Consider the following 23650-nt stretch of genomic DNA (forward strand, 5'->3'; position numbering starts at 1 on the left):
TAAAAGAGTTATCCTCCAAGCGGTCAAGCCAAACACATAAAAAAACTTAACAACTTTATCATGAAGTTGCTCTATGATGAAGTTGATGAAGCCGATCCTAAACGAAAAAATTGCTATTTTGTCACTCTCAATGTGGGCTCTCTGCTATTATGTCACCTTGTGTATATGAATTGTGGGACCATTTATGTCTATGATTTGTTGGCCTGATGGTAAAATAGAGAAGTCCACAACTGCTAGTGACAAAATAGCAAATGACTCATCCTAAACAGGCTCTTAACTCCCTAAACAGGCTCTTAACTCTCAACCAAACACTGTCTTAAAAGACAGGCCATGAGACATGAGACCATGCTACAGTTTTAAACAAAGCAGTACGATTAAAATGCGTGGAAATCATAAGCAGCTCGGTACATCATTTTGGCAATTCCATCGATATGAACGTGTACTTTTTGAGCAGATGATCGAACTGAAATGTTGTATTCCCTCCATTATTTTTTATTTATCGTGTTTTAGTTAAAAAATTAACTAGCGAATGACAAATATTCAAAAAGAACGGAGGTAGTATCGTACATACGACCATGGATTTCACGAGTTTTATTTTTAAAAAAATAAGAATCCACTGCAACAAAGTATATTCCCGCAAAACGTCTAGGAGAAACTCCCTGTAACTATTCTATGCAAAGTTGTCAGCATCACTTCAGAAAACTGCACATAATATTTCAGAGAAATTCCTGCTGCAGATCCTCAGCAATCCCACGAAGGCACATGCAATTTCCACTTCGCTAGGCCTCCGTATAATTCACTTGTGCAGGTTTTGCAACTGCATGATTGTAACAGTTGGTGCTCAAGGGTTTTCACAACATCTCAATGTCATTGAGGCCAAAGTCCGTATAAGCATGTCCGGACAAATGAACAACAAAACCCTAGAGTCGCGATTTGACACCATCAACCTTGGCAGCCTGCAAATTTAGATTATCAACCAATAAGAAAAATAGTATGAGAAAAGTTCATTTGATAATGAAGCATAGATGTATCAACGAAATCAAGGACATGATGCTCTATGTCTTTACCAGGGATGCACCCTGACGAGCTCTCACAGCTAAATATTCACAGGGTCTGAAGAACTCCCCATAATCCTTCGACCATGCATCCAGTTTGTCATACACATATTTCGCACCAAGCGAGTCAGCCCAAAACATTACTCCACCCCTGATGTGAAATAGCAGTTCCATGGAAGATTTAGGATTATATCAGTAAGGATGGACATGAAACGAGAGATAGTGAAAGTCACACAGGACAGAAGCTATTGGACCTGTAAGAAGGGAAACCCATCCCCATAATGGAAGCTACATCAAGGTCAGATGCTTTGAGAGCAATTCCCTCATCAAGCACTCGGCAGGCTTCATTCACCACAGGAAAGAAGATCATCTCCACGATGTCATTATCTGTTAGTTTCATCAGCTGAGGGAAAGGAAATCAACTGTCAGATCTGACATATATATCTTATAACTTGAAACAAAATAACAATAAAGCCACTACTGTGTGTAAAGAGATTAGCATTTAGAGTGTAATGGTTGATACCAGACTGTAAATCCCAAAATCCAAAGTTTGAAATCTTCTTGCATGCTATTTTTACTAAGTTTTTATAACTAGTAGCCAGATAGTTCCCTGTAAACCTTTTTTTACTTGTAATGGAAAAGTTATATTTTTTTCATAAATTGCCTTACCAAAGCACCTAATTTCCTACAATTCTCAGCAACATGTCCAGCCGTTATGCATTTATTTTAGATCATCTAGAGAAGTGTGCATGTAGAAAAATGATAGAACACATGCAGATCCTCCTTAGAAAAAGAGCAAAAAAACTAAGGTTGAATTGATCATGACCTTAGGATCTTGCATAACACCTGCCATGTTCCTTGATTTTTCAATGTACTTCCCAAAATCAGGATCTCGAGAGGCTTTGCGTTTATCATCATATACATAGAAGCCCTTACAAGAAGATTCACCTGAACATTCCACAAATAAAAATATAAGAAAAGCTGCAGCTGTTAGAAGAACAAAATCATTTGGACTCAATTTGAAGCAAACTATGTGTCAAGGTATTTTGAGCCTGAAAGCACCTGTCCTATTATCCTCAACAAGAATCTGAAGAAGCATTGATTTGTAACTTCGCTCAGGATAACTTTGGTAATATTGCTTTCTTGTAGCAATAGCAACACCAAAACCAACAAGATCGGCTAATCTGTATGATAAATTATCAAAACGAAACCCACTGTCAATCAAACAGTTATCTGTTGAGACAAAACAAGGTGTCGCAATGAATCTGAATCGGATAACTGGAATGTTGCTGCTGACCTACTTAATGCAAAAAATGGAAAGAAGAAACAAGATAAGAGCAATACAAGTATACCATTACCAAAAGCAACCGGTACATATGCTTCAAAGAAAAGGCAAGCGACACATAAATGAATTCTACAAAGCATACATGAGGAAGAAAACATGCCATAAATGCATTCTGTTCAGCCCATAAATTTACTTAACCAAAGATCTGTATGAGTTATCAGGTTGAAGACGGATAACTCAACAGCAAGACAATGGAAGAAAACAAGGACTGCATGTGACAGATGGCTGATACAAAATAGTAGTAGTGCAAGCACTCATCCCTTTGTCGAAAGTTTCAGAATCTACTTGGTTCCTATTGCACCAAAAAAAACAAGGTAAAAATCTTGATTCTTCTAATGCAGGAAGCTGCTTCAACCAAATTAATTGTAATGGAAAGATCACATAGTTTCAGACAAATCACAGCAAACAAGAAAAAGCATGGCTATATTCAAACTCGATTCCTGAAGACAATAACAAAAGGCCATGCGTAGCTACTTACCGGAAGGGCCCCATTGGCATTCCAAATTGTGTGATCACATGATCTATGTGATACACATCCAGACCATAATCAACAAGAAAAGAAGCTGCCTGAGCGTAAGGAAAGAACATCCGGTTGACAGCGAAACCTGTGCAGTTGCCAACAACTATTGGTGTTTTCTGTATTTTCTTTGCCAAATCAATCAGGTCCACAATAACTTGAGAGGAAGTATGATGAGTACAAACTATTTCCAACAGTGACATGACATGAGCTGGACTGAAAATCATGCATGAATTAGATACATGGTTTGAGAAAAGGGAAACAGAATGTAGCCATGTAGGTGCAAAACACACTACCTAAAGAAGTGTGCACCAACAATGCGGTCCTGAGAAGCTGTCTTCTGACCAATTATGTTCAGGTCTATTGTTGAAGTGTTTGTTGCAAATATGCAATTATGATGGCAATACTTCTCAAGGTCAGAAAATATTTGCTGCTTCAGCACCATATCCTCAATTACCGCCTGTTCAAGCAGCCATCAAGATCATTGTCTTTTGAACTTTAGCTAAGTAAATAATTCAGGTTTAGTATACTAAGGAAGTAAGGATCTAGTGAATTTACAAGCTATTGTACAAAGTAAGCAACAAGGACAATATGTCTTTTTTGTCGCGAGAAGCCAAGAACGTAATAAGTATTAAGTAATATGCTGCCAGGACTCGCCTACATTTCGTCATAAACATAATCCGTTACTTCCAATTACGTAAATCAATAGTTCAAACCACACTCAAAGGTAAAAGTTTTGTGGCTTTTGTCAAATAGCCATTACAATACTTTCTTTCTTAACCATCAGATAAGATTTTTTCTTTGTTTCTTAGATACTTGATTGATTCTGGTGTTATAAGACATAACTAGTTATACCTATGCACATGATATAAAGCTATGTCTCTATATAGGTGACAAAGCTGAATAAGCACCGCTGTCTCATATTAATCAGAGAGTGGTGAATATAATAGAAACTGGGTCTACCTCAATTACTACATCTGTATCTCTGAACTGTTCATAGTCAAGAGCACCACATAGCAGAGAAAGCTTCTTTTCATAATCTTCTTCAGTAAGTTGACCCTTTCTGACAAGACTTTGCAAATTCACTGAACACAAGAGAACAAACTTCTGAGGAACTATGAAGGCAATTCCAAAAAAAAAGTGCAACAAATAAAAGTGTACCTTTAATTCTGTTAATGCCAGCAGATAAGAACTGTTCATTTACTTCTTTCAAGACAACATTAAAGTTGTTCAATATCAGTATTGTTGCAATTCCGGATCCCATTAGACCACCCCCAACGATAGCTGCCTTTTTAATTTTCCGTGCTGTCAAACCTATGTTGGTAATATTTGGAATCTGGTGGTGATAGGTTGATATGGTCAGATAAATGAAAGGTAGTAACATGGATTTGTAATGCATATCTTTAAGAAAAGGAATGTGTTAGCATTTGTAATTTGAGACAATTATATTTATATTGATGTTATAAAGTGTATAAGGCCCATCTACTATATACGCCCAAAAGGCACTTGAAAAGGAGCTTACTGCAGTAACAAATATCATGCAACTACATCACAAATATCCAGAAATTAACTTCAGTATCATATCACGACTTGATTTATCTATAAATTACAATAAATAAACTCATTATGACCATCAACATATTTGGTTAAAGAGCATGAAAGATGACAACCATCCTTAAAAGAATTTATAATAATAAATAAATCAAAGTTCTAAATATGGCTGATTATATGAATGAAAATGGATGCCTTAAAAATGCTTTGACCTCATATTTCTACCAACCTTTGAAGTGGCACGCTGAGCAAAAAAAAAGTGCCTTAAGCTTTTGCTTGTTTGAGACTGCTCAAGCATTTTCCCAGAGAGCACTTCCTGTTGGAAATGAATATATACTAAGAAGCACTGGGGCAATACTGAAATAGCACCAATTGTTGGTTTACCTTCATGAGGCCTGCACGAGGGCCAGAGATTATTCCTTCTTTAATAACATCAATGCAAACTATTGGATGCTGAACATTAGCAGCCTTCATTTCAGCTTGAACTCTTGCAAATTTCAGAATATCCTTCACTTCCTCAAGATCTGGAAGTCTATCAGTTCTGTGGAGACTTTTGAACCATGGTTTCTTCTTTTCAAAAATTTCCAGAGCCCAGGAACAGGCAGTGTTGACCAATTTATTAGCTGAGGTAACAGCATCAACTAAACCGAGTTCATGTGCCATCTTGCCTTTTATAGTCTTTGATGTCTATTAGGAGAATACACAAGCACTAAGTCAACAACAGTCTCATGTAGGATTCTGTCATGACTAACACTGCACCTTATATAAAAACAATTCAAGCTTACCAACATCATCTCAAGGGCTTTTGGCAGACCAACAAGACGGGGAAGACGTTGTGTCCCTGCAAAAAGTTAAGAATTTCAACATAGAAAACGGAAAACAAATCAAGGAAGACACCTCTTGGCATTACCATATCTTACAAAAGTTGACAAAATGTAACTACTTAGAACTTTGAAGCCTAAGACTATCTCTAGCAGTTTACCCATATGGTTGTGTAAAACACTGTTTTGCACTATAGACTGCACTGTTCGCTAAGTGGAGTTTGAATATGGAGGTGGGGATGAGTAAGCTGCTGAAGATAGTCTAACTATGTTACAATAACCATTGTTTGTGGGTAAATATAGGTTGCTATCTTGAATGGTTAATATCTTCAGCACAGGGTTACCGGTATGGTTAGCAGTAATTATCCATTACATGCTCTTTTAAATAATTATTATAGTTAGAGCAGTGCTTCAACTGAACTTTTGCTAGCAAACCATTTCCCTTTGTACTCCCCAATTCCCACTGTTTTTTTAATGTAACCCAATTCCCACTGTATGTATGAAAGTGTATCTAGACCCTAAGTGGGTTTTCGTTAAGTAGAATGACAACACAGTTAAGGGACTAATAATATTTATGAGACTTACGTGTGTTTAGTCCTAGATTTATTAATATTTATTGGACTCATGGTTCATGTGGTGATCACATATATATCAATTGAGTCCATGGTTATTGACAAGAAATAGTTGCCAAGCTTGTGAAGGATAACGAAAACAATCTAGTTCAAGCCCGAGGCAATAATACAAATGGAATGGTATTCAAATTATGGTTGGAAGCATTACAAGTTACAAGGCATGTTAATCTTGAGTCGGTAAAGATAATAATGAGATCTCTTTGAGGTACTACTACTAAGCGAAATATGAAGGGCAAGCGACAGCTTGGCGACCGACGGACCTAGCTAAAAGTGAAGAATGAATTTACTTGCATTTAATTGAGGCACTAATCAAGTGGTGTTTGTCAATGTGGAAGATCAATCAAATGTTCAGAGTGATTTGAAACCTGAGACAAGTCACATGCTCAAGATGGACAAGCTCAAGAGGTTGAAGTGATGAAGACCCTCAACAATACAAATGATCAAAATGGCAATCAAGTTTGAATTAAAGAAAAGCTAAAATTGGAGATTCCAATTTTTTATATTTATTTAAGTTGAGCTTTACCATACTATCAAGAGGGATGCATCACTAAAGTTTGAGAAAAAAAGTGCTTAATAAAGCCTAGAAATAAACCTAAGAGAGAGAGAGAGAGAAGAAAGAGTGAGAAGAGCTCAACTCAACCTTAGCCTTATGTTGTGAACCCAGCTGCGATGCGCAGGGCGGGGAGGAGTGCACCACGAAGGGTGGGATATCAAGGTGGATTGAGTAGAAGAACACAGGGAATAGGGTACTCTGTGTGGCGGCTGGGAGCTGAGATCACCAGATGGCGTAGGACTTGCTAGGGTGATCAAGCAGCCACACCCACAGGTACAACTTCTTTGATGGTCTCCTAGTACAATCTAAGGCCACCTTTATAGCTTAGGTGCCTAACCATATTACAGATTTTCTAGGGGATAAGATAACTCTCCCGGGAGGATAAGCCTCCTTAATTATTGCCTAACTTTTAGCACTTCTTAACAAACTAAATCTGGCGCCTAGCATAATGTCGGCCCACAAAAGAATCTACAACACTTCCCCCCTCCCCAACAAACAGCTCATCCGCGAGCGCCACATGTGGATATTGGCGTTTAAATGCCTCAACTTCTTCCCATGATGTATCTGCTTCTGAGCGCCCTACCCATTTTACCAGCAGCTCCCAGACTCCTCTATTCAGCCTTGCTCGGAGGAGCTTCTCAGGAGATGGAATAACCCGCCCATGTAACAAGGGTGGTAAGGGGACCAGCTGTGTTGGCACGGTGCCTTCGAACTTCTTCAAGAGAGCAACATGGAAAACGTCATGAATGCGTGCATTTGGTGGTAGTTGCAACTTGTAAGACACCTCCCCTATCTTTTGTGTGATCTGATATGGACCATAAAATTTTGGTCCCAACTTGGAGGGAGAAGCCGTAGTGACCCCTACAGCCGTTCACTGTTGTAGCCGTAGCCAGACCCAATCTCCCACACTGAATTCCACTTCTCTGCGACGCTGATCCTGGTAACTTTTCATAGTGACTTGAGCTTGCACTAGACGTGCTTTGATTTCCTCAAGAAATGCATCTATGTCCTGCAGCTGGACATCAATGGCTGCTACTTTGGAGTTCCCTGGCTGGTAGGAAACCATAGGAGGGGGGTCCCTGCCATACACTACTTTGAATGGCGAGCACTTTAGAGCAGACTCATATGATGAATTATAGCAATATTCAGCCCATGGGAGCCACTTCAACCACGATTTAGGCCGATCCCCAGCGAGACAACGGAGGTACATAGTAATAATCCGGTTCACCACTTCTGTTTGACCATCTGATTGTGGGTGGAAGGCTGAGCTCATCTGTAACTTAACCCCAGCCATGTGAAACAGTTCAGTCCAAAACTGGCTAGTGAAAACAGTGTCACGATCACTTACAATGGAACATGGTAGACCATGGAGTTCAACAATATCATCGAAGAAAGCCTTCGCCACTGAGACTGCCGTGTAGGGGTGTGGCCCACGACAATGAAATGGCCATACTTCGAGAATCAGTCTACAACTGTAAGCACTACTGACTTGCCACCCACCTTTGGAAAGCCCTCAATGAAGTCCATTGATATGTCAGCCCAAACCATAGAAGGAATGGGCAAGGGTTGCAGCAAACCAGCTAGATGAAGGTGCTGAGTCTTGTTGCGTTGGCAAACTGCACAATTGCGCACGAACTCACGTACTCGGTGGAGTGCTTTTGGACTGTAAAAAGACGTTCTCCACCTGTGAACTGTCTTTTGCACGCCTTCATGGCCAGATTCATGAGCTTGGGCAAGAAGTACAGAGCATAATGACGATGCCTCTGGAATGAATACTTTGCCCTTGAACCGTAGTAGACCATCCGTTGTAGTCCATCCCGGACTAGCAGTGCCGTCAGCCAACTGCTTGCAGATTGCAGCCACCTATGGATCAGATTCAGCTTCTGCCTTTAAAGTAGCAAATAAATCAAAGGAAGGAGAGGAGATGGTGTACATAGTTCCCATATCCTCATCCCGACGGGATAGCGCATCCGCTGCGCCATTGAGTTTGCCTGGACGATATTCCACCGTGATGTCATATCCAAAAAGCTTGCTGACCCACGTGTGTTGAGGAATCATTGACAATCGTTGATCGAGCAAGAACTTCAATCTATAATGGTCAGTCCGGACTGTGAATGGTCGACCCCATACATATGGTCTCCAATGATGAACTGCTTTGACCAATCCAATCAATTCCCTCTCATAGGCTGGCAGTTTCTGATGATGGCAAGACACAGGCCTGCTGAAAAATGCTATGGCTCCATCCCCTTGGTGTAGAACTGTCCCAAATCCTGAGCCCGACGCATCACAGTCCATGAAGAATCTTATGGTGAAATCGGGTAACTGAAGAAGTGGTGTTGTTAATAGTGATTGTTTCAGCTGGCAAAAAGCCTCTGCTGCCTCATCTGTCCACTGGAAGGCATCCCTTTTTAGAAGAGCAGTGAGAGGGCTTGCAACGGACCCATAACCAGCTATGAACTTGTGATAATATCCTGTAAGACCAAGAAAACCGCGGAGAGCTCTAAGGGTACGCGGTATTGGCCACGACTCCACTGCATCCACTTTAGATGGATCCATGGCGACCCCCTGTGCTGATACAATATGTCCAAGATACGACACTGCCGGTTCACCGAAGGAGCATTTGGAACACTTGAGAACCAGCTTGTTGTCATTTAGCAGCTGGAACACCTGCTTTACATGCCTCAGGTGGTTTGTCCAAGACGAACTATATATCAAGAAGTCGTCGAAGAAAACAAGTGTGAACTTCCGGATGAAGGGCTTCATGATGTCATTCATGAGAGCCTGGAAAGTGGATGGTGCATTGTTAAGGCCAAATGGCATTACAAGAAACTCGAAATGACCACAATGTGTCCGGAAAGCTATCTTGTGGATGTCGCTGGGATGCATTCGGACTTGATGATATCCACTGCGAACATCAAGCTTGGTGAAGAAGCATGTGTTGGAATCTGCGCCGGAGAGACAACCCTGCAGGTTGCCGGCGAGTTCCTACCTCCCAGGTAAGTTCTTCAGGTATAAGAAAAACCTCCCAGGGACTCACACGCACGCGAACTTTTGGAGGGGAACACAGCAGATTTGGTGGCGTCCTATTGACTGCCTTTTCTTAGCCTCTAAGGCCATATATTTATAGACTTTCATAAGGAAACAAACTAGCTATTACAAGGTAATAATCCGGACTGCTATCAGTCCTGATCTTGCTGATTGGATCCGTCCATATAAGACTGATCCACTACCATACTAGCTATTTCCTAAAACAGAATAAGTAAACTAGCACCAATCAAGGATTACTTTCCTAACAGCATGAACCCCGTAGCTCATCTAGAAGTTTATCAACCACCGGGATAGGAAACTTGTCTTTTACTGTTTTTGCATTCAACTCACGATAGTCGATACAAAACCGCCATGTATTGTCTGCCTTCTTCACCAACAAGACGGGCGATGAAAATGCTGATGTGCACTCACGAATGATCCCCTGCTGCAACATTTGGTCACACTGCCTCTCGATTTCATCCTTCAAAAGTTGGGGTATTTGTATGGTCGCACTGCCACCGGTTCTGTTCCAGACAGTAACCGAATATGATGATCATGGCGACGCGAAGGCGGCAAACCGTGTGGTTCTTCAAACAAAGCAGCAAAAGATTGTAGAAGTTCCTCCATGCATTCTCGGCTTTTGTCAACGGCTGTGCTGCAGAGAATCGGGTCCCCCATGCCTGTCAAGCGGATCAGCCGTCCTTGGCGCCAGAATGCCATAGTGTGGTTGTCAAAATTACATATGACGGGTCCTAAAGACCGCAACCACTCAACCGCTAGAACTAGATCGAAGCCGTCCAATGGTAAGGAGTACATGTTGTGGGGAAATCCTCAGTGTCGATGGTGAGTGTGGTAGTGACCCTGCCCTGCTGGATATGCGCTCGCCATTGGCCACTTTTATTGAGAAACCGGGTTGAGGAACCACTTGTAAGCCCACGTGCGACACAGCAGTGTCACAAAGAAAAGTGTGGGTAGAACCTAAATCAACCAATGCAGTGAGTGTGATGCCATTGATGCTGACCGGAAGTCTGAGGGTGTCAGCGACTCCTATTCTGGTCATAGCCTGCAGCGAAATACCCAAGTCTTCTGGTGAACCAGTTTCTGTGGTGGTGTCATCTTCCTCCAATTCTAGCAGGAACACGCCGTGACCAGTACACTTGTGATCAGGAGAATATTTCTCTTTGCAATGGTAACATTCGCCATTGGCTCGCTTAGCAGCGATCTCCTTAGGAGATAGACACCGGAAGCGAGGCCTGCTGGAGGCCGATGACGTCGGTCGTGTTGTTGCAATTGTTGAGGATTTGGATGGCTCTGCTGGTGCCTGATATGAGGTGTGCTGGAGCTGGCAGATAGCAGCAGACACCTCTCATACACTCGGGCCAAATGCTTTGCCCGTTGAAGTGTCTCTGGCATCTCCATCTCCACATCAGTGTGTAGGGGCTCCCCCAATCCTACTGTGTACATGTTGGTCTGCTGCCGATGATTCATGTCAACGGCACAGGATTGTTAAAAACGGTCGAGTGTAGTCTTCGACGGTGCCGGTGCGCTGCAATGCTTTCAAGTCAGCCATGCCATTGAAACGGAGTGGTGGCCCAAAACGCATCTGGAGGAATTCTATAAACCTTGACCAAGTGAGTACGCAACCAATGTCACGCTCCAGGGCATAAAACCACTCCGCTGCGACGCCTTCCAAGTGCAAGGATGCCTGCCAAACCCGCTCATCTTGATGAACGCTCATGCCGCGAAAATATGTGTCGCATTTGTTGATCCAAGGCAAGGGGTCAGCTTCACCGTCAAAGTGGGGAAAGGTAAAATTTGGTCGCCGTGGTCCGCCGTCTTCATAGCGATCACGGTGGCTGCTGTGCAGTGGAGCTCGGCGACCACCGCCAAATCCGCCAATGTAAGCGCCAGAACTGGGGAGCTCTGCACCTGCGTGACTCTCCAGGGCAGGACCCGTGGACAGGGTAGTCGCGACCAGAGGCGGCGCTAGCGGTGATCCTATCGGCTGAACAGGTTCCTGTTCTAGGAGAGCGAGCCGTTGAGCGTGGGCGTCTAGGTGGTTGTTCATTGTGGCCAGCTGTCCTAGAATACGGTCTAGCTTCTCAGAGTCAGTCATCTTCCCAGGATCTTCGTCGCTGCCGGACATGGATGTCGCTGCAGCTTTGGAATCTGATACCAAATTGTTGTGAACCCGGCTGCGATGCGCAGAGCGGGGAGGAGTGCACCACGAAGGGTGGGATATCAAGGTGGATTGAGTAGAAGAACGCAGGGAATAGGGTACTCTGTGTGGCGGCTGGGAGCTGAGATCACCAGATGGCGTAGGACTTGCTAGGGTGATCAAGCAGCCGCACCCACAGGTACAACTTCTTTGATGGTCTCCTAGTACAATCTAAGGCCACCTTTATAGCTTAGGTGCCTAACCATATTACAAATTTTCTAGGGGATAAGATAACTCTCCCGGGAGGATAAGCTTCCTTAATTATTGCCTAACTTTTAGCACTTCTTAACAAACTAAATCTGGCGCCTAGCATAATGCCGGCCCACAAAAGAATCTACAACACATTAAGACAAAGTCGGTCAGGCAGGCCAGGGGCCAACTAGGCTGCCTTTTGCCAACAACTAGATGGGTTTAAAAACCTGGCCAGGTTGGCTTCCCATCCCGGCTAGGCCGGGTTTGTCGAGTTAGCTGTTAGCTCAAACGGCTAGTTGGGGATTGATGGCTATAAATACCACTCCATATCCCACTTCCAAGATTGCTAGTGCACTCCACCCCACTCCTCACCCACGACCAGATAGCCCTTGGGCACTCCTCTCTCTCTCTCTTTGTGGGTGTGTGATTAGAGAAAGCCAAATCTTGATTAGAGACAGATCCCAAGTTCTGTGAGCTTGCCTTTGTGGCTGTAGAGAGCTTGAAAAGCCTTGTGAGTGTTGTACTATTCTAAAGAACTTGAGCAAGTCGAAGATCTTTGGTATTGCGTCTCGGGGTGGCCCAAACTCTAGTGAAACTCTCCATGACTCTCGATTGGTTTGCCTCACATTTGTTCATATTGCATATCTATTTGTATTTCCGCTTGTGCTACTCGGTTGTGGTGATTTGTGTTTGCGGGGATTGTGTGAAAGTGTTCAGACATCTAAAAATAGCCATACATGAAGTTGCATCTATCTAGAAGAGGCGAGAGGCTCAAAGCACATCTGTGCGTCGAACCTTGGAAGTCTCGACAAAGCGGCGAAGCACATTTAGGTGCCAGACCTCAAAAATTCCGAACAAGGCTCGCAACTTCTGACAAAGGCGATCAAGCCGCCATCACAACCTGACTATGTTGGCTTCACACCTCAACTAGACCAGGTTTGGGGCAATGTGCTATGTTTTGGTACTTTATGTGCTAATTTTTAGTGAACATTTTTTGTAGAGCCTATTCACCCCCACCCCTCTAGGCATCCACTTGAACACATCAAGCCTGTTTGGAGGAGCTACATCCAACATGTTATGGTTCTAGTATGTCCAGCAAATATGTCAATGTATCATTGAGAATTACCGAAGATTTAATTCTACTTTTGTGGCAGGAACACTTTCATATACCGTTCATCGTGGAAATCCGAGCATGGGTGCAAGGATCCTTTTGCCAAAAGGAGATAAGTGCAGGATCAAGCATATTAACGTTTAGGCTTAAAGCTAAAACACCATAAATAGAGGAGGTTGAGAAAATATTGGGTCATTTATGAGAGTATATGTTGGGGGGTTGAGAATACCTCCCATTCCAGGAATGATTCCAAGTTGAAGTTCAGGTAGTCCTAACTGAGCTGACGGTGTTGAAATGCGAGCATGGCAAACCTGCACAGAAAGATTTTCGACGTATAAGAAATAGGCAAGTGTTTGAGCAAAAAATACAGCAATCTAAAGCATGATATGACGAAAAACAACTTAGACATATACCATCGCAACCTCCAATCCACCACCTAGAGCAATGCCATCTATAGCAGCCACTGACGGTTTGTGAGCATCTGGCAGCACAAACACTCGATGTCTCAACAATGGACTATACTTGCTTACGAACATGCGTGCTTAATGCAAGAACATGATAAATTACCTTCCACTATGTCAGTCAAAAAATCAATAGACATGGATCCAGGCTTCTCATTTTCTAATGACATGTAAATTATTTAGTTATCCAGGAGTAAAAAGGGCCAGAAAATACTTGGACAGAACTGTCATTCTTACTTGGCTTATTTTCAAACGCGGCTATATCGAATCCACCACAAAACCTTCCTTTGGAACCTGTGCAACAAGAAAAGCACTAGAAACATGGCACTAGCGTAGGACACTTGACAAGAAACTTATTTGGGTGATATACCAGTGAGGACGATTGCCTTGATATCGTTCCTGCTTAGAGCCTCTGCATAGTTCCTCTGCAAACTAGCTATGACTGCAAAACAGAAACGAGAGGGCTTAATGGTCTGGTCTGTGGTGTTGATTTAGAGTAAACATCATACAAAGTTGTATGAATATGAACAATTATTATCAGCTTCACAAGTGTATGACAGTATGAGGCTTCACATGAGTGGGACGGAGTAAGAGATAAACCAAGACAAGCTTTTTTCCTTAAACGTGGAGAGACTGCTTCGAACCCATGATCTGTAACTCGGTGATACGGACATACGGTTCTCACCACTGCACCGGATCAGGTCAGACAAACAGCAGTCGTAGAATACAAAGCATGTAGGATTGACAATCAAAGGATGAGGAAAGAGTCAGTCCGCCAGAGCCGACATAAGTTGTCTTGTTGCGTAAAACAAATAAAATGTACTCCAAAATACAGCTATAACGACGGGAACAAAGAACAAAGTGCTGGTTATGCATGGGCGAGGCGGTACTACTGTTCATCCACTAGCAGACAGAACAGTTCATTCCCCCACGGCAACAGTTACCACGCCAAGCGAAGATCGATTGATCCAAGAGCATTCCCCAACAATAATCCTTCAACTAATAAGGAACCTATACGAGGGGGAAATCACCGAGTGTCCAAACGAAGGAACCTATACGAGGGAAAAAAAACACGCAGCGTCCGCGGTGAATGGGAACAGATTTGGGGAGAATAGACGAGTAATACCGTCGAGCGAGAGGGCGTTGACGGGCGGGTTGATGATGGTGATGACGGCCACGCCGTCGGCGCGCACCTCCATGGTGGTGATGCCCCTCGCCATCTACGGCAACGGCTACCAGTAGCGGAGCCCGTCAATTTCCACGTTTAGTGCCACTCCAAAAGCACAATCAATACAGAGCTGACTGCTTGCTAGCCTGCCTGCGGCGTGCGTGCATGCGGTTTGCAGGGCTCAGTCTGCTGCCTGCCCACGCGGCCACCGGGTCACGCCGAGGCCGAGATGCTGGCCTGATGCTGCCTGCCGGCTGCGGCTGCTGGCACCGCCGCACCGGGTCGCCGAGCCCCTGGCTAATGTAGTATGCAGCGGGAGGAAGGGCCGGCGGGGCGCGGCGCCCGGCGGCTAGGGAGGACTCGCGAATCGCAACGGCAACGGTAGTGCGGCGGGAGGAGTGGAGGGATTCCGGGGCGCCGTGTTGGCCTGGGTTTTATGGCCGATGGGAATGGGACCTCAGGGGTTTTGTATGCTTGTGAGATGTGACAGCCAAGAGCCCAGGATTTGAGAACAGCACAGCGGAGTATATTCAAAAAAAAATACTACTAGTAGTTTTGCCAACTGATTTATGGAGTGTCACTCTTTACAGCTAAACTATTAATGGAGTACCAAGTCTATTGCCGTGTGCCCAGTGACCCAATGTGAGTGTGACAGTGTAACCATGAGTTGGCGTTTGATCAGGCCATCAGGGTCACACCGTGTTTCACGGGGAGCATATCTAATTATATCGTGTGGGAGAGACCCAGAGAGTGGTGGCCGGTTTTTTTCTGTCTCAATTTATAATTCATTTAATTTTTTATTAAGTTTGACAGTTTATTCAATTTTTTTATAAAAATAAAGTCCTACTTATATTATATTATATGTTAAACGATATAAGATAAAAATAATATTTTTTTAATAAGATGAGCTAGTTAAATTGAGTGTAAAAAGGTCAAACAAATTATAAATTAGGATTTTACTCATTGTAAAATAATAATGATTGAGAACAAAAAAATATATCCAGACATTTTTTATAGTGCGATTCACAACCCCATGGTTCCAATATCTCTTGTGTAGTGTGGGTCAGATTCACGAGTCAGGCTTTAGATTGTTGATTTATGTCTAACTAGATGAGTGCTCGTGCGTTGCAACGAGAAAATATAATATCATGGTAATTTATGTATCTGGTCGCACGACTGACTGACCCACCTGCCCCGAGCGCTCCTCGATCCTCATCTGTGCTCGCCAAGCGACGAAACCCAAGACGGCAACGCCACAGCCCACAGCACACCGGCGGCCACACCAAAGCCAAGCAAGCAGCTTAGAAACCCACGCGCCCGACGCCTTGGACTTGCTGGGCGTGCGGCGGTTTGTTAGTGGCGGGATTTTTCCTTGCATTTCCCTGCCGCCGTCTTGGTCCCTCTGCCCCTCGGCGTTAGCCCCCGATTTAAAGTTCAGTTCGTGGGGGTGATCTATCCTGCCGATTGCCCAGACGCACCACGCTATCCGCCCAAAATTCACCTACAACCCCGAGCGACGACGATGGGGGAGGGGTCGAAGGCGATGCTGGCCAAGCCCATCTAGCTCGCGGACCGGGTGGCGCAGCAGGCGGGCTGGCAGTGCCTCAGGGCGGACTGCACGGAGCTACAATCCCGCACCATGAAGCTCGCCGAGCTCCTGTGGCAGGCGGCATGGGTCGAGCTGTACGAGCGCCCCGCCGCGCGCGTCATGGCCGACACGGATCGTGCGCTCTACAAGGCCGCGGGCTTGGCCGCGCGCTACTTCCAGAGCCACTCCCGCCGAAGCCACACTTCCTGAGGCACTGCCAGCCCGCCTGCTGCATACTACCCAACAACAAAGAATGCATAGCCATCCAAGTGTTAGCTCTGAACATTTGTGGCATTATTTTGGAATATAATCTTCATAAAGCCCTAATAGGTGCTATTTGTAATATAATTGTGTCAACATTTGGTAGGTATAAACATCAAAACACTACAGACATATTAAACTAAATAGTCACCAAACCCCAAACATCTATGAACTAAACCATCGGTCCTTGCACGCGTCGCACTGGAAACACAACACCCGTCAGTTGTTGCTCCACACATGACAGTCGATGCCATTCGCCGTCGTGGTCGCGCCAGACGCCGGGGATGCCTAGAACATGGTGTTGACGGGCTAGAGCCCGTAGTATGTCAGCAACTTGCAGCAACCAGAGTGCGCCACACATTGTTAGTGGAGAAATTTGGAATCTTGCCATTATGAGAACTGGACTTCGCTGGATTGCCATCAAATTTGTGGGTTTCGTTCAAGTGCCATTATCAACCAAGACACATACGCTGAAATGCCTGTTGGCTATTTAATAAATAGAAAAACCAATTTAATTGGGTTAGAGAGGGCACACGGACTCATTTGCCCTTCTCTTCTCCATTTCGCCGGGGCCGCGCGCTGGACGCCTTCGGGGGCAACCTGTGGGCGCTGGTTGACGCAGCGCTGGACGCGGCCGCCCCGACGAGCTTCGCGCGCGCCGCGATAGCATCGTCGAGCGCCTCTACGCTGCCGCCGTGGGCTGTAGCAACTGCGTCGGGCGTCAGAGGACGGCGAGGAGGCGGCTCCGGCTTCTCCGTGGGCGGAGGCTGACGCGCAAGCCGGTGGCGCGGAAGCACAGACCGAGGTGCTCGGCGCCGGCGAGCCTGATCTCGAGAGCAGGAGGAACAAACATCCACTACGATGATGCTGGTATGGGAGATGGCCTCAGCTCTGGTGCCCATCGCGCTGGAGTGCAACCACACGAAGTGGTCATTCACTTAGCGGAGCGGCGAAACGGAGAAGAGAAGGGTAAATGAGTCCGTGCGCCATCTCTAACCCAAATAAATTAGTTTTTCTTTTTGTTAAATAGCCAAAAGGCATTTCAGCGTATGTGTCTTGGTTGATAATGGCACTCGAACGAAACCCACAAATTTAATGGCAATCCAGCGAAGTCCAGTTCTCATAATGGCAAAATTCCAAATTTCTCATTGTTAGTGTTACACAAGAGAATGTCAACAGAGTTTAAAATATTCCCTGCAAGAAACAAAATAGGCGGGTAATGACTGGTTTTTTTCTTTTGCGATTATGCATAAACTCTGTGACAAGAACCATGCTTTAGATGAAATTCATAATCACTAACCGAAATATGGACAGAAACCCGTAATACTGGGAAATCATCTACACGGGAGTTCTGAACCAAAACCCAAAGAATCCCCTTCTCTGTTTAACTTGTGGGATGCTAGTTGGGGACCAATTCCTCACACGATTGACCTTGTGTCGCATGATTCCACTGCATTTGCGCCGGAGGCCATAGAGAGCACTGCACTTTTAAGCCTCCACCGGATGCTCGAAAGAATCTGTCGCCAAAGAAACAATGGGAGCAGAAATTTATCCCGTTATTTCTACCAGCGGACGACAGAGGTAAGGGGAAAACGTGCTGACGACAGAGGGATGGGCGGAGCCGACGGACCTGACGTTGCTCGAAGAGCTCGAAGTGCGCGGCGATCCACACGGTGCCCAGCGGCTCTTCTGCGTGAGGACCGTGTGCGAGTAGAATATCCTCTGTGATCCCCTCCAGCTCACCGATAAAATGAAACTACCTGAAGAAAGATCCAATATAACTATGCGAGAGAAAGGACCTCCTAATCATGTGATGTGAAGCACTGAAAGTGACAGCCCCAATCCATACGAACACAATCCAAGCATACGGTGATACAATAATAATGTATTGAGGAAAAAAAATGTACGGACATTTAAAAATGGTACTCCAAGATTACCTTGCAGCAGATCATAGTTGACGACAACATCATTAGTACTTGCATGCAAAGCTGTGAGCCCAGCGGTCGCCACGCTCGCAGCGCTTCCCGATGACGCAGCAAGGGGCACCGCCGCGGAAGCCATAGTTGAAGATGGCCTCCAGAATTCGGATCTGCTCCGGCCTGGGGTTCCACCGGGGCTTTGGATCTGGGGTCCGCTCCTCGCCACCTACGCATGCACAAATCGAGAACCAAGATAATCAACCAGTACGTACGTAGTCAGCTTCAGTTCACCCCTCGATCTTGATCCCCGTCTCGCTACAAATAAACACTACCTCTAAAACTGATAGGGGGCATCACGAATGGGGCGTTCGCACGACAACTGTCGGGGCGGGGACCGCACGACAAGCAGGGGCGCCGGCCATGGATGGTGGCGAGGCGTAGTCCAACACAGAGGCGAGGTCGACACCAAGAACGGTCGACGCTGGGAGCCGCAGGAGCAGGGGCAGTGCCGCAGTGGTCGTGGATTCCAGGTATCCCGGGCGCGGTTGTTACAGCCCGTGGCTGCCGACGCGATCGCCGGGACGTGAGCAGGGTATTCACCGTCGCCAGGAGAGACAACGAGAGAATATTTGGTAGGTGTTTCTACTCAGATTTTTCGTGACCTCCTCTGTTCTGTTACAGCATATTTATTCCCACATGGGGACGGCCCACAAACAGCCCACACACCTCCATACGCACAACGGAATACACCCAACGCACACGGCCCATCTTCAGCCTTCAGTCCCAGCTCCATCAGCGGTAGGTGCTCCACCTCCTTGGTCGTCAGGCATGACAGTTGCCCCTTCCCGAGAAGTTGCTTGTCCCCAAGCAACAGCTTGAGGAAAACGAGCCTTCACCACATGTAAGTCCTCCCAAGTTGTGGAATCGTGAGGCAGATGACTCCAGCGAATGAGCACTTGAGGAATGACACGATTTCCTTTCTTCACCAATCTGCGATCCAAGATTTCTAGTGGAACCACACTGCGATAAGACAAATCATCATAGTGGGGAAGAGAGGAAAACACTGGTGAATAATTAGGGGTGAAAGGCTTCAATTGAGAGACGTGGAACACTGGGTGTATCTGGGCATCAGCAGGTAACGCCAGACGATATGCGACCTCGCCCACCTTCTCCAAAACCTTGTAAGGCCCAAAAAATTTGAAGGCTAACTTGGGGCACGGTCGATTCACAACCGAAGACTGGACATACGGTTGAAGTCTGAGCAACACCATCTCCCCCACTTGGAATTTTCTTTCAGTGCGTGCACGATCAGCTTGCATTTTCATCCTGTTTCTGGCAGCAGCCAAGTGCTCTTGCAGCATACTAGAAAAGGCACTCCTGTCAGCAAGCAACTGAGCCACATCCTGGTTTGTATCCACAGAGAGCACTGGTGCTGCAGCAAAAGGAGGTTCATATCCATATAAAGCTTTGAAAGGAGAACACCCCAATGCAGTGTGAAAGGATGTGTTGTACCAGAACTCTGCCAACGGAAGCCAAGCTTTCCATTTTTTTGGTTGAGCATGTACTGCACAGCGTAGATACATTTCGACACACTGGTTTACTCTTTCACTCTGGCCATCCGTTTGTGGGTGATAGGCCGTACTCAGATTCAACTTGGTGCCCAAAAGCTTGAACAGATGAGTCCAAAAGGTGCTAGTAAAAATCTTATCACGATCACTAACCATGGACTGGGGCAACCCATGAAGCTTAATCACATGATCTAACAGGAGCTGAGCTACTTGAGCAGCTGTGAATGGGTGTTTCAAAGCCAGGAAGTGAGCATATTTTGTGAAACGATCAACAACCACCAAAATTGTATCATAACTTTCAGATTTGGGCAACTTTTCAATAAAGTCCAGTGTGATATCCTGCCAGGCACCTGCAGGAACAGGTAAAGGCTGAAGCAGCCCTGCAGGGTGGATTCTTTCACTTTTGGCCTGCTGACACACCTGGCATTGCTTGACAAAGTTCTCCACATCTCCTTTTAATCCCTTCCAATAGAACAACTTTTTTATGCGTTGATATGTCGCCTGAACGCCAGAATGACCACCAAGGGCACTGTCATGCATAGCTGATACGAGCTTGGTCCTTAAAGCTGAGTTGTTACCGATCCATATCAATTCTCCTTTCTTAATCACCCCTTTACTGAGCTGAAAGCCGTGCTCATCTAGACTATGTAAACTGAGTTTGGCGAGCAACTGTTGCGCTTCCAGATCAGTGAAATAAGAATTGAGCACTTCCTGCATCCATAGAGGCTGCACCTCACTAATTAAAGTCATGACCAGCAAGGGTCCCACTCTGGAAAGTGCATCAGCCACAATATTTTCTTTGCCTTGCTTATAAACTACCTTGAATTGCATGCCCATCATCTTAGCCATTGCCTTCCTTTGAAGTTCAGAATGTAACTCCTGCTGACCCAAGAAACTCAAGGCTCTGTGGTCTGTGTGAATCTCAAACTCACTTCTCTGAAGGTAATGGCGCCACTTATCCACAGCCATAATAAGAGCTAGAAACTCCTTTTCATAAATGGACAACTGCTTGTTTTTTACTCCCAGTGCCTTGCTCAAATACGCCAAGGGTCGTCCTTGCTGTAGCAGCACTGCTCCCAGACCGTGCTCACTAGCATCTGTCTCAACTACAAAAGTCTTCTGAAAATCAGGTAGTGCCAGCACAGGTGTAGTGCACATTGCTTGTTTCAGAGCTTGGAATGCCCCAGTTGCCAGTTCAGTCCACACAAATTGTCCCTTCTGTAACAGCTGAGTAAGAGGCTTAGCAATAGTGCCATAATTCTTGACAAAGCGTCTGTAATAACCAGTTAAACCGAGAAAACCCCTGAGCTCAGTAACATTGCTAGGTTGTGGCCATTGCAGCATCGCAGTAGTCTTGGCTGGGTCTGTTGCCACCCCTTTAGCAGATATGACATGGCCCAAATAGATCAGTTCCTGTCGGCCAAAAACACATTTCTTTTGTTTTAAATAGAACTGATGCGATTTCATTGCTTCAAACACCAACCTGAGATGGTCTAAGTGGGACTGCCAGGAAGGATTGTACACAAGGATATCATCTATGAATACCATCACAAAGTGTCTGAGATATGGAGCTAATACCATGTTCATGGCACATTGAAAGGTGGCAGGTGCATTGGTTAAGCCAAAGGGCACAACCTTAAACTGGTAATGACCATGATGTGTTTTAAAGGCAGTTTTATACTCCTCTCCTTCTCCCATTCTTACTTGGTGGTATCCCGAAGTCATGTCCAAGCTAGAAAAAAATTTGGTGCCTGACAGCTCATCCAAGATTTCTTCCACAACCGGCATAGGAAACCTATTCTTGATGGTCATGTCATTAAGTTTGCGGTAGTCCACACAAAAACGCCAGGTACCATCCTTCTTTTGAACCAACAAAACTGGAGAGGCAAAAGGACTAACACTATGTTCTATGAGGCCTGCCTTCAGTAATTCAGAAATTTGCCTTTCTATCTCGGTTTTGTGGGCTGGTGAATATTTATAGGGCCTGGCATTCACAGGGACTGACCCTGGAATCAGAGGAATGTGGTGATCAAATGGCCGAGCAGGGGGTAAAGTTGCGGGAATAGCAAACATCTCTTTAAATTCATCCAACAGATTCTGCAACTCCACACCAACAGTTGGTTCCTCAGACTTGGGGGTTACTTCCAGCAAGGCCAAAGCCCAGACATCATTTCCTTTTAACCATTTGTCCACCTGCATAGTAGACACCTCCACCACTCTTCCACACTGTCCCCCAGTCCCCTTCAATTTGACCTCTTCTCCATCAACTGAAAAACTGATCACCTTCTCCTCCCAATCACAGTGCATTGGACTGTGTTGCTTCAACCAGTCATAACCTAAAATAGCATCATACGCCCCTAACTCCAAGACTCTCATGTTAGTCCTGAAAGTGTGTCCATCTGCCCACCATTCCAGTGAATGCACCATTTGGTCACTTCTGAGAGTTTCACCATTAGCTACCTTCACAATAGCCGGAGAACACTTGGATGTAACGAGACCAAGTCTGTCCACCATTAGCCTATTAATGAAACTGGCTGAGCTTCCTGAATCCACCAATACCAACATCACCTGATTGTGGACAAGGGCCCTGACTCCCATACAATCGTCAGACACAGCCCCACTGATAGCATGTAAAGAGAGCCGAAATTCCTCCTCCTCCACTTGCTCCTCTTTCTCAATATGGCTCAGTGTTTCATCAGACAGCATCATTCCCAGCTCCTCAGTAGTCAGAGCATTTAGTTGCATCTGAATTTTTTTTGGGCATCTAGACTGGTGGCCTGGTTCATACTTCTCCCCACACGAGAAACACAAACCATTTTGCCGTCTATATTCCTTGACCAACCTCTCCTTGGATAACTCTATTGCTGGGGCTTGTGGTCTGCCTTTTGTCCTTCCAACTGGACCATTGAATTTTGGTTGAGATACTATCTTTAGAGATTTTTGTCGCTGCTTTTCTAAAATCTTCTGTTGTATCTGTGCCAACCTAGCAGCTCGATCCACGGTCGTGGGCATATGCGACTGAACTGAACCCTGCAGTTCTTGTTTCAACCCCTTGATAAAATGCGCCACAAACAATGTTTCATCCAAGCCTTGGTTATGCACCGCAGTTGCATACCTCACCTCATCGAACTCCTTCAGATATTCCTCCACCGACCCCTTCTGGTAAACCGTCATCAGGTTGTTCATCGCCTGCGAATATTCATCCGCCCCAAACTTCTTCATCACAGCATCCACAAACTCCTCCCACGTTACTAATCCATACCGCAACTTAAAAATCTGAAACCATCGTGAAGCATTCCCCTCCATATGCAGTGAGGCTGATGTTACCCAGACAGCTTCAGGGACTCGATACATCGCGAAATAATCAGCACACTTCCTCAACCAAATCTTCGGCTCCAATCCATCAAACCTAGGGAAGGTCCACTTCGGTATAGATACTGGTGGATACTCCCCCGCATCTCCGCCACCATTCCCACCTCCCCGATCGCGAACAGGAGAATAACTGCGATACCTTCGATTGGCGTTCGGCTCGTGATGTCGAGGTTCCCCGCGAGCTCGATCCTCCATCACCGATTCTGAACCTTCCATGTTCCGCGCCATCCACTCGAGTCGGATCTCGGCCACCTCTCGTCCTGTCTTCTCCAATTGCTGCGCCAAATGGAC

The 23650-nt window shown here is 45.4% G+C and overlaps 1 protein-coding gene and 1 long non-coding RNA gene across 3 annotated transcripts; both read right to left on the minus strand.

Moving 5' to 3' along the window:
* Positions 1 to 523: 523 nt before the first annotated feature.
* LOC103630229 (peroxisomal fatty acid beta-oxidation multifunctional protein MFP2) lies at positions 524 to 15146 on the minus strand. 2 transcript variants are annotated; one of them, XM_008651301.3, is made up of 18 exons: positions 14610 to 15146; positions 13854 to 13925; positions 13721 to 13777; positions 13590 to 13643; positions 13436 to 13503; positions 13252 to 13333; positions 5254 to 5309; positions 4853 to 5155; positions 4698 to 4784; positions 4079 to 4253; positions 3881 to 4002; positions 3214 to 3377; positions 2879 to 3133; positions 2118 to 2239; positions 1882 to 2003; positions 1310 to 1458; positions 1068 to 1206; positions 524 to 956 (listed from the first exon to the last, which is right to left on the minus strand). In XM_008651301.3, the coding sequence occupies exons 1-18, from the start codon at positions 14701 to 14703 to the stop codon at positions 921 to 923; spliced, it is 2157 nt and encodes a 718-aa protein (XP_008649523.1). In that variant the 5' UTR covers positions 14704 to 15146; the 3' UTR covers positions 524 to 920. The 2 variants fall into 2 exon arrangements, with proteins under 2 accessions (XP_008649523.1, XP_008649524.1); XM_008651302.4 differs by lacking the exon at positions 4698 to 4784.
* Positions 15147 to 17646: 2500 nt separating this feature from the next.
* On the minus strand, positions 17647 to 18405 carry LOC103630230 (uncharacterized). Its single transcript, XR_002262877.1, has 3 exons — positions 18131 to 18405; positions 17801 to 18017; positions 17647 to 17694 (listed from the first exon to the last, which is right to left on the minus strand). It is a non-coding gene; the product is annotated as an uncharacterized lncRNA (long non-coding RNA).
* Positions 18406 to 23650: the final 5245 nt, after the last annotated feature.

This window comes from Zea mays, chromosome 6, assembly GCF_902167145.1.
Source record: "Zea mays cultivar B73 chromosome 6, Zm-B73-REFERENCE-NAM-5.0, whole genome shotgun sequence".
Lineage (NCBI taxonomy): Eukaryota > Viridiplantae > Streptophyta > Magnoliopsida > Poales > Poaceae > Zea > Zea mays.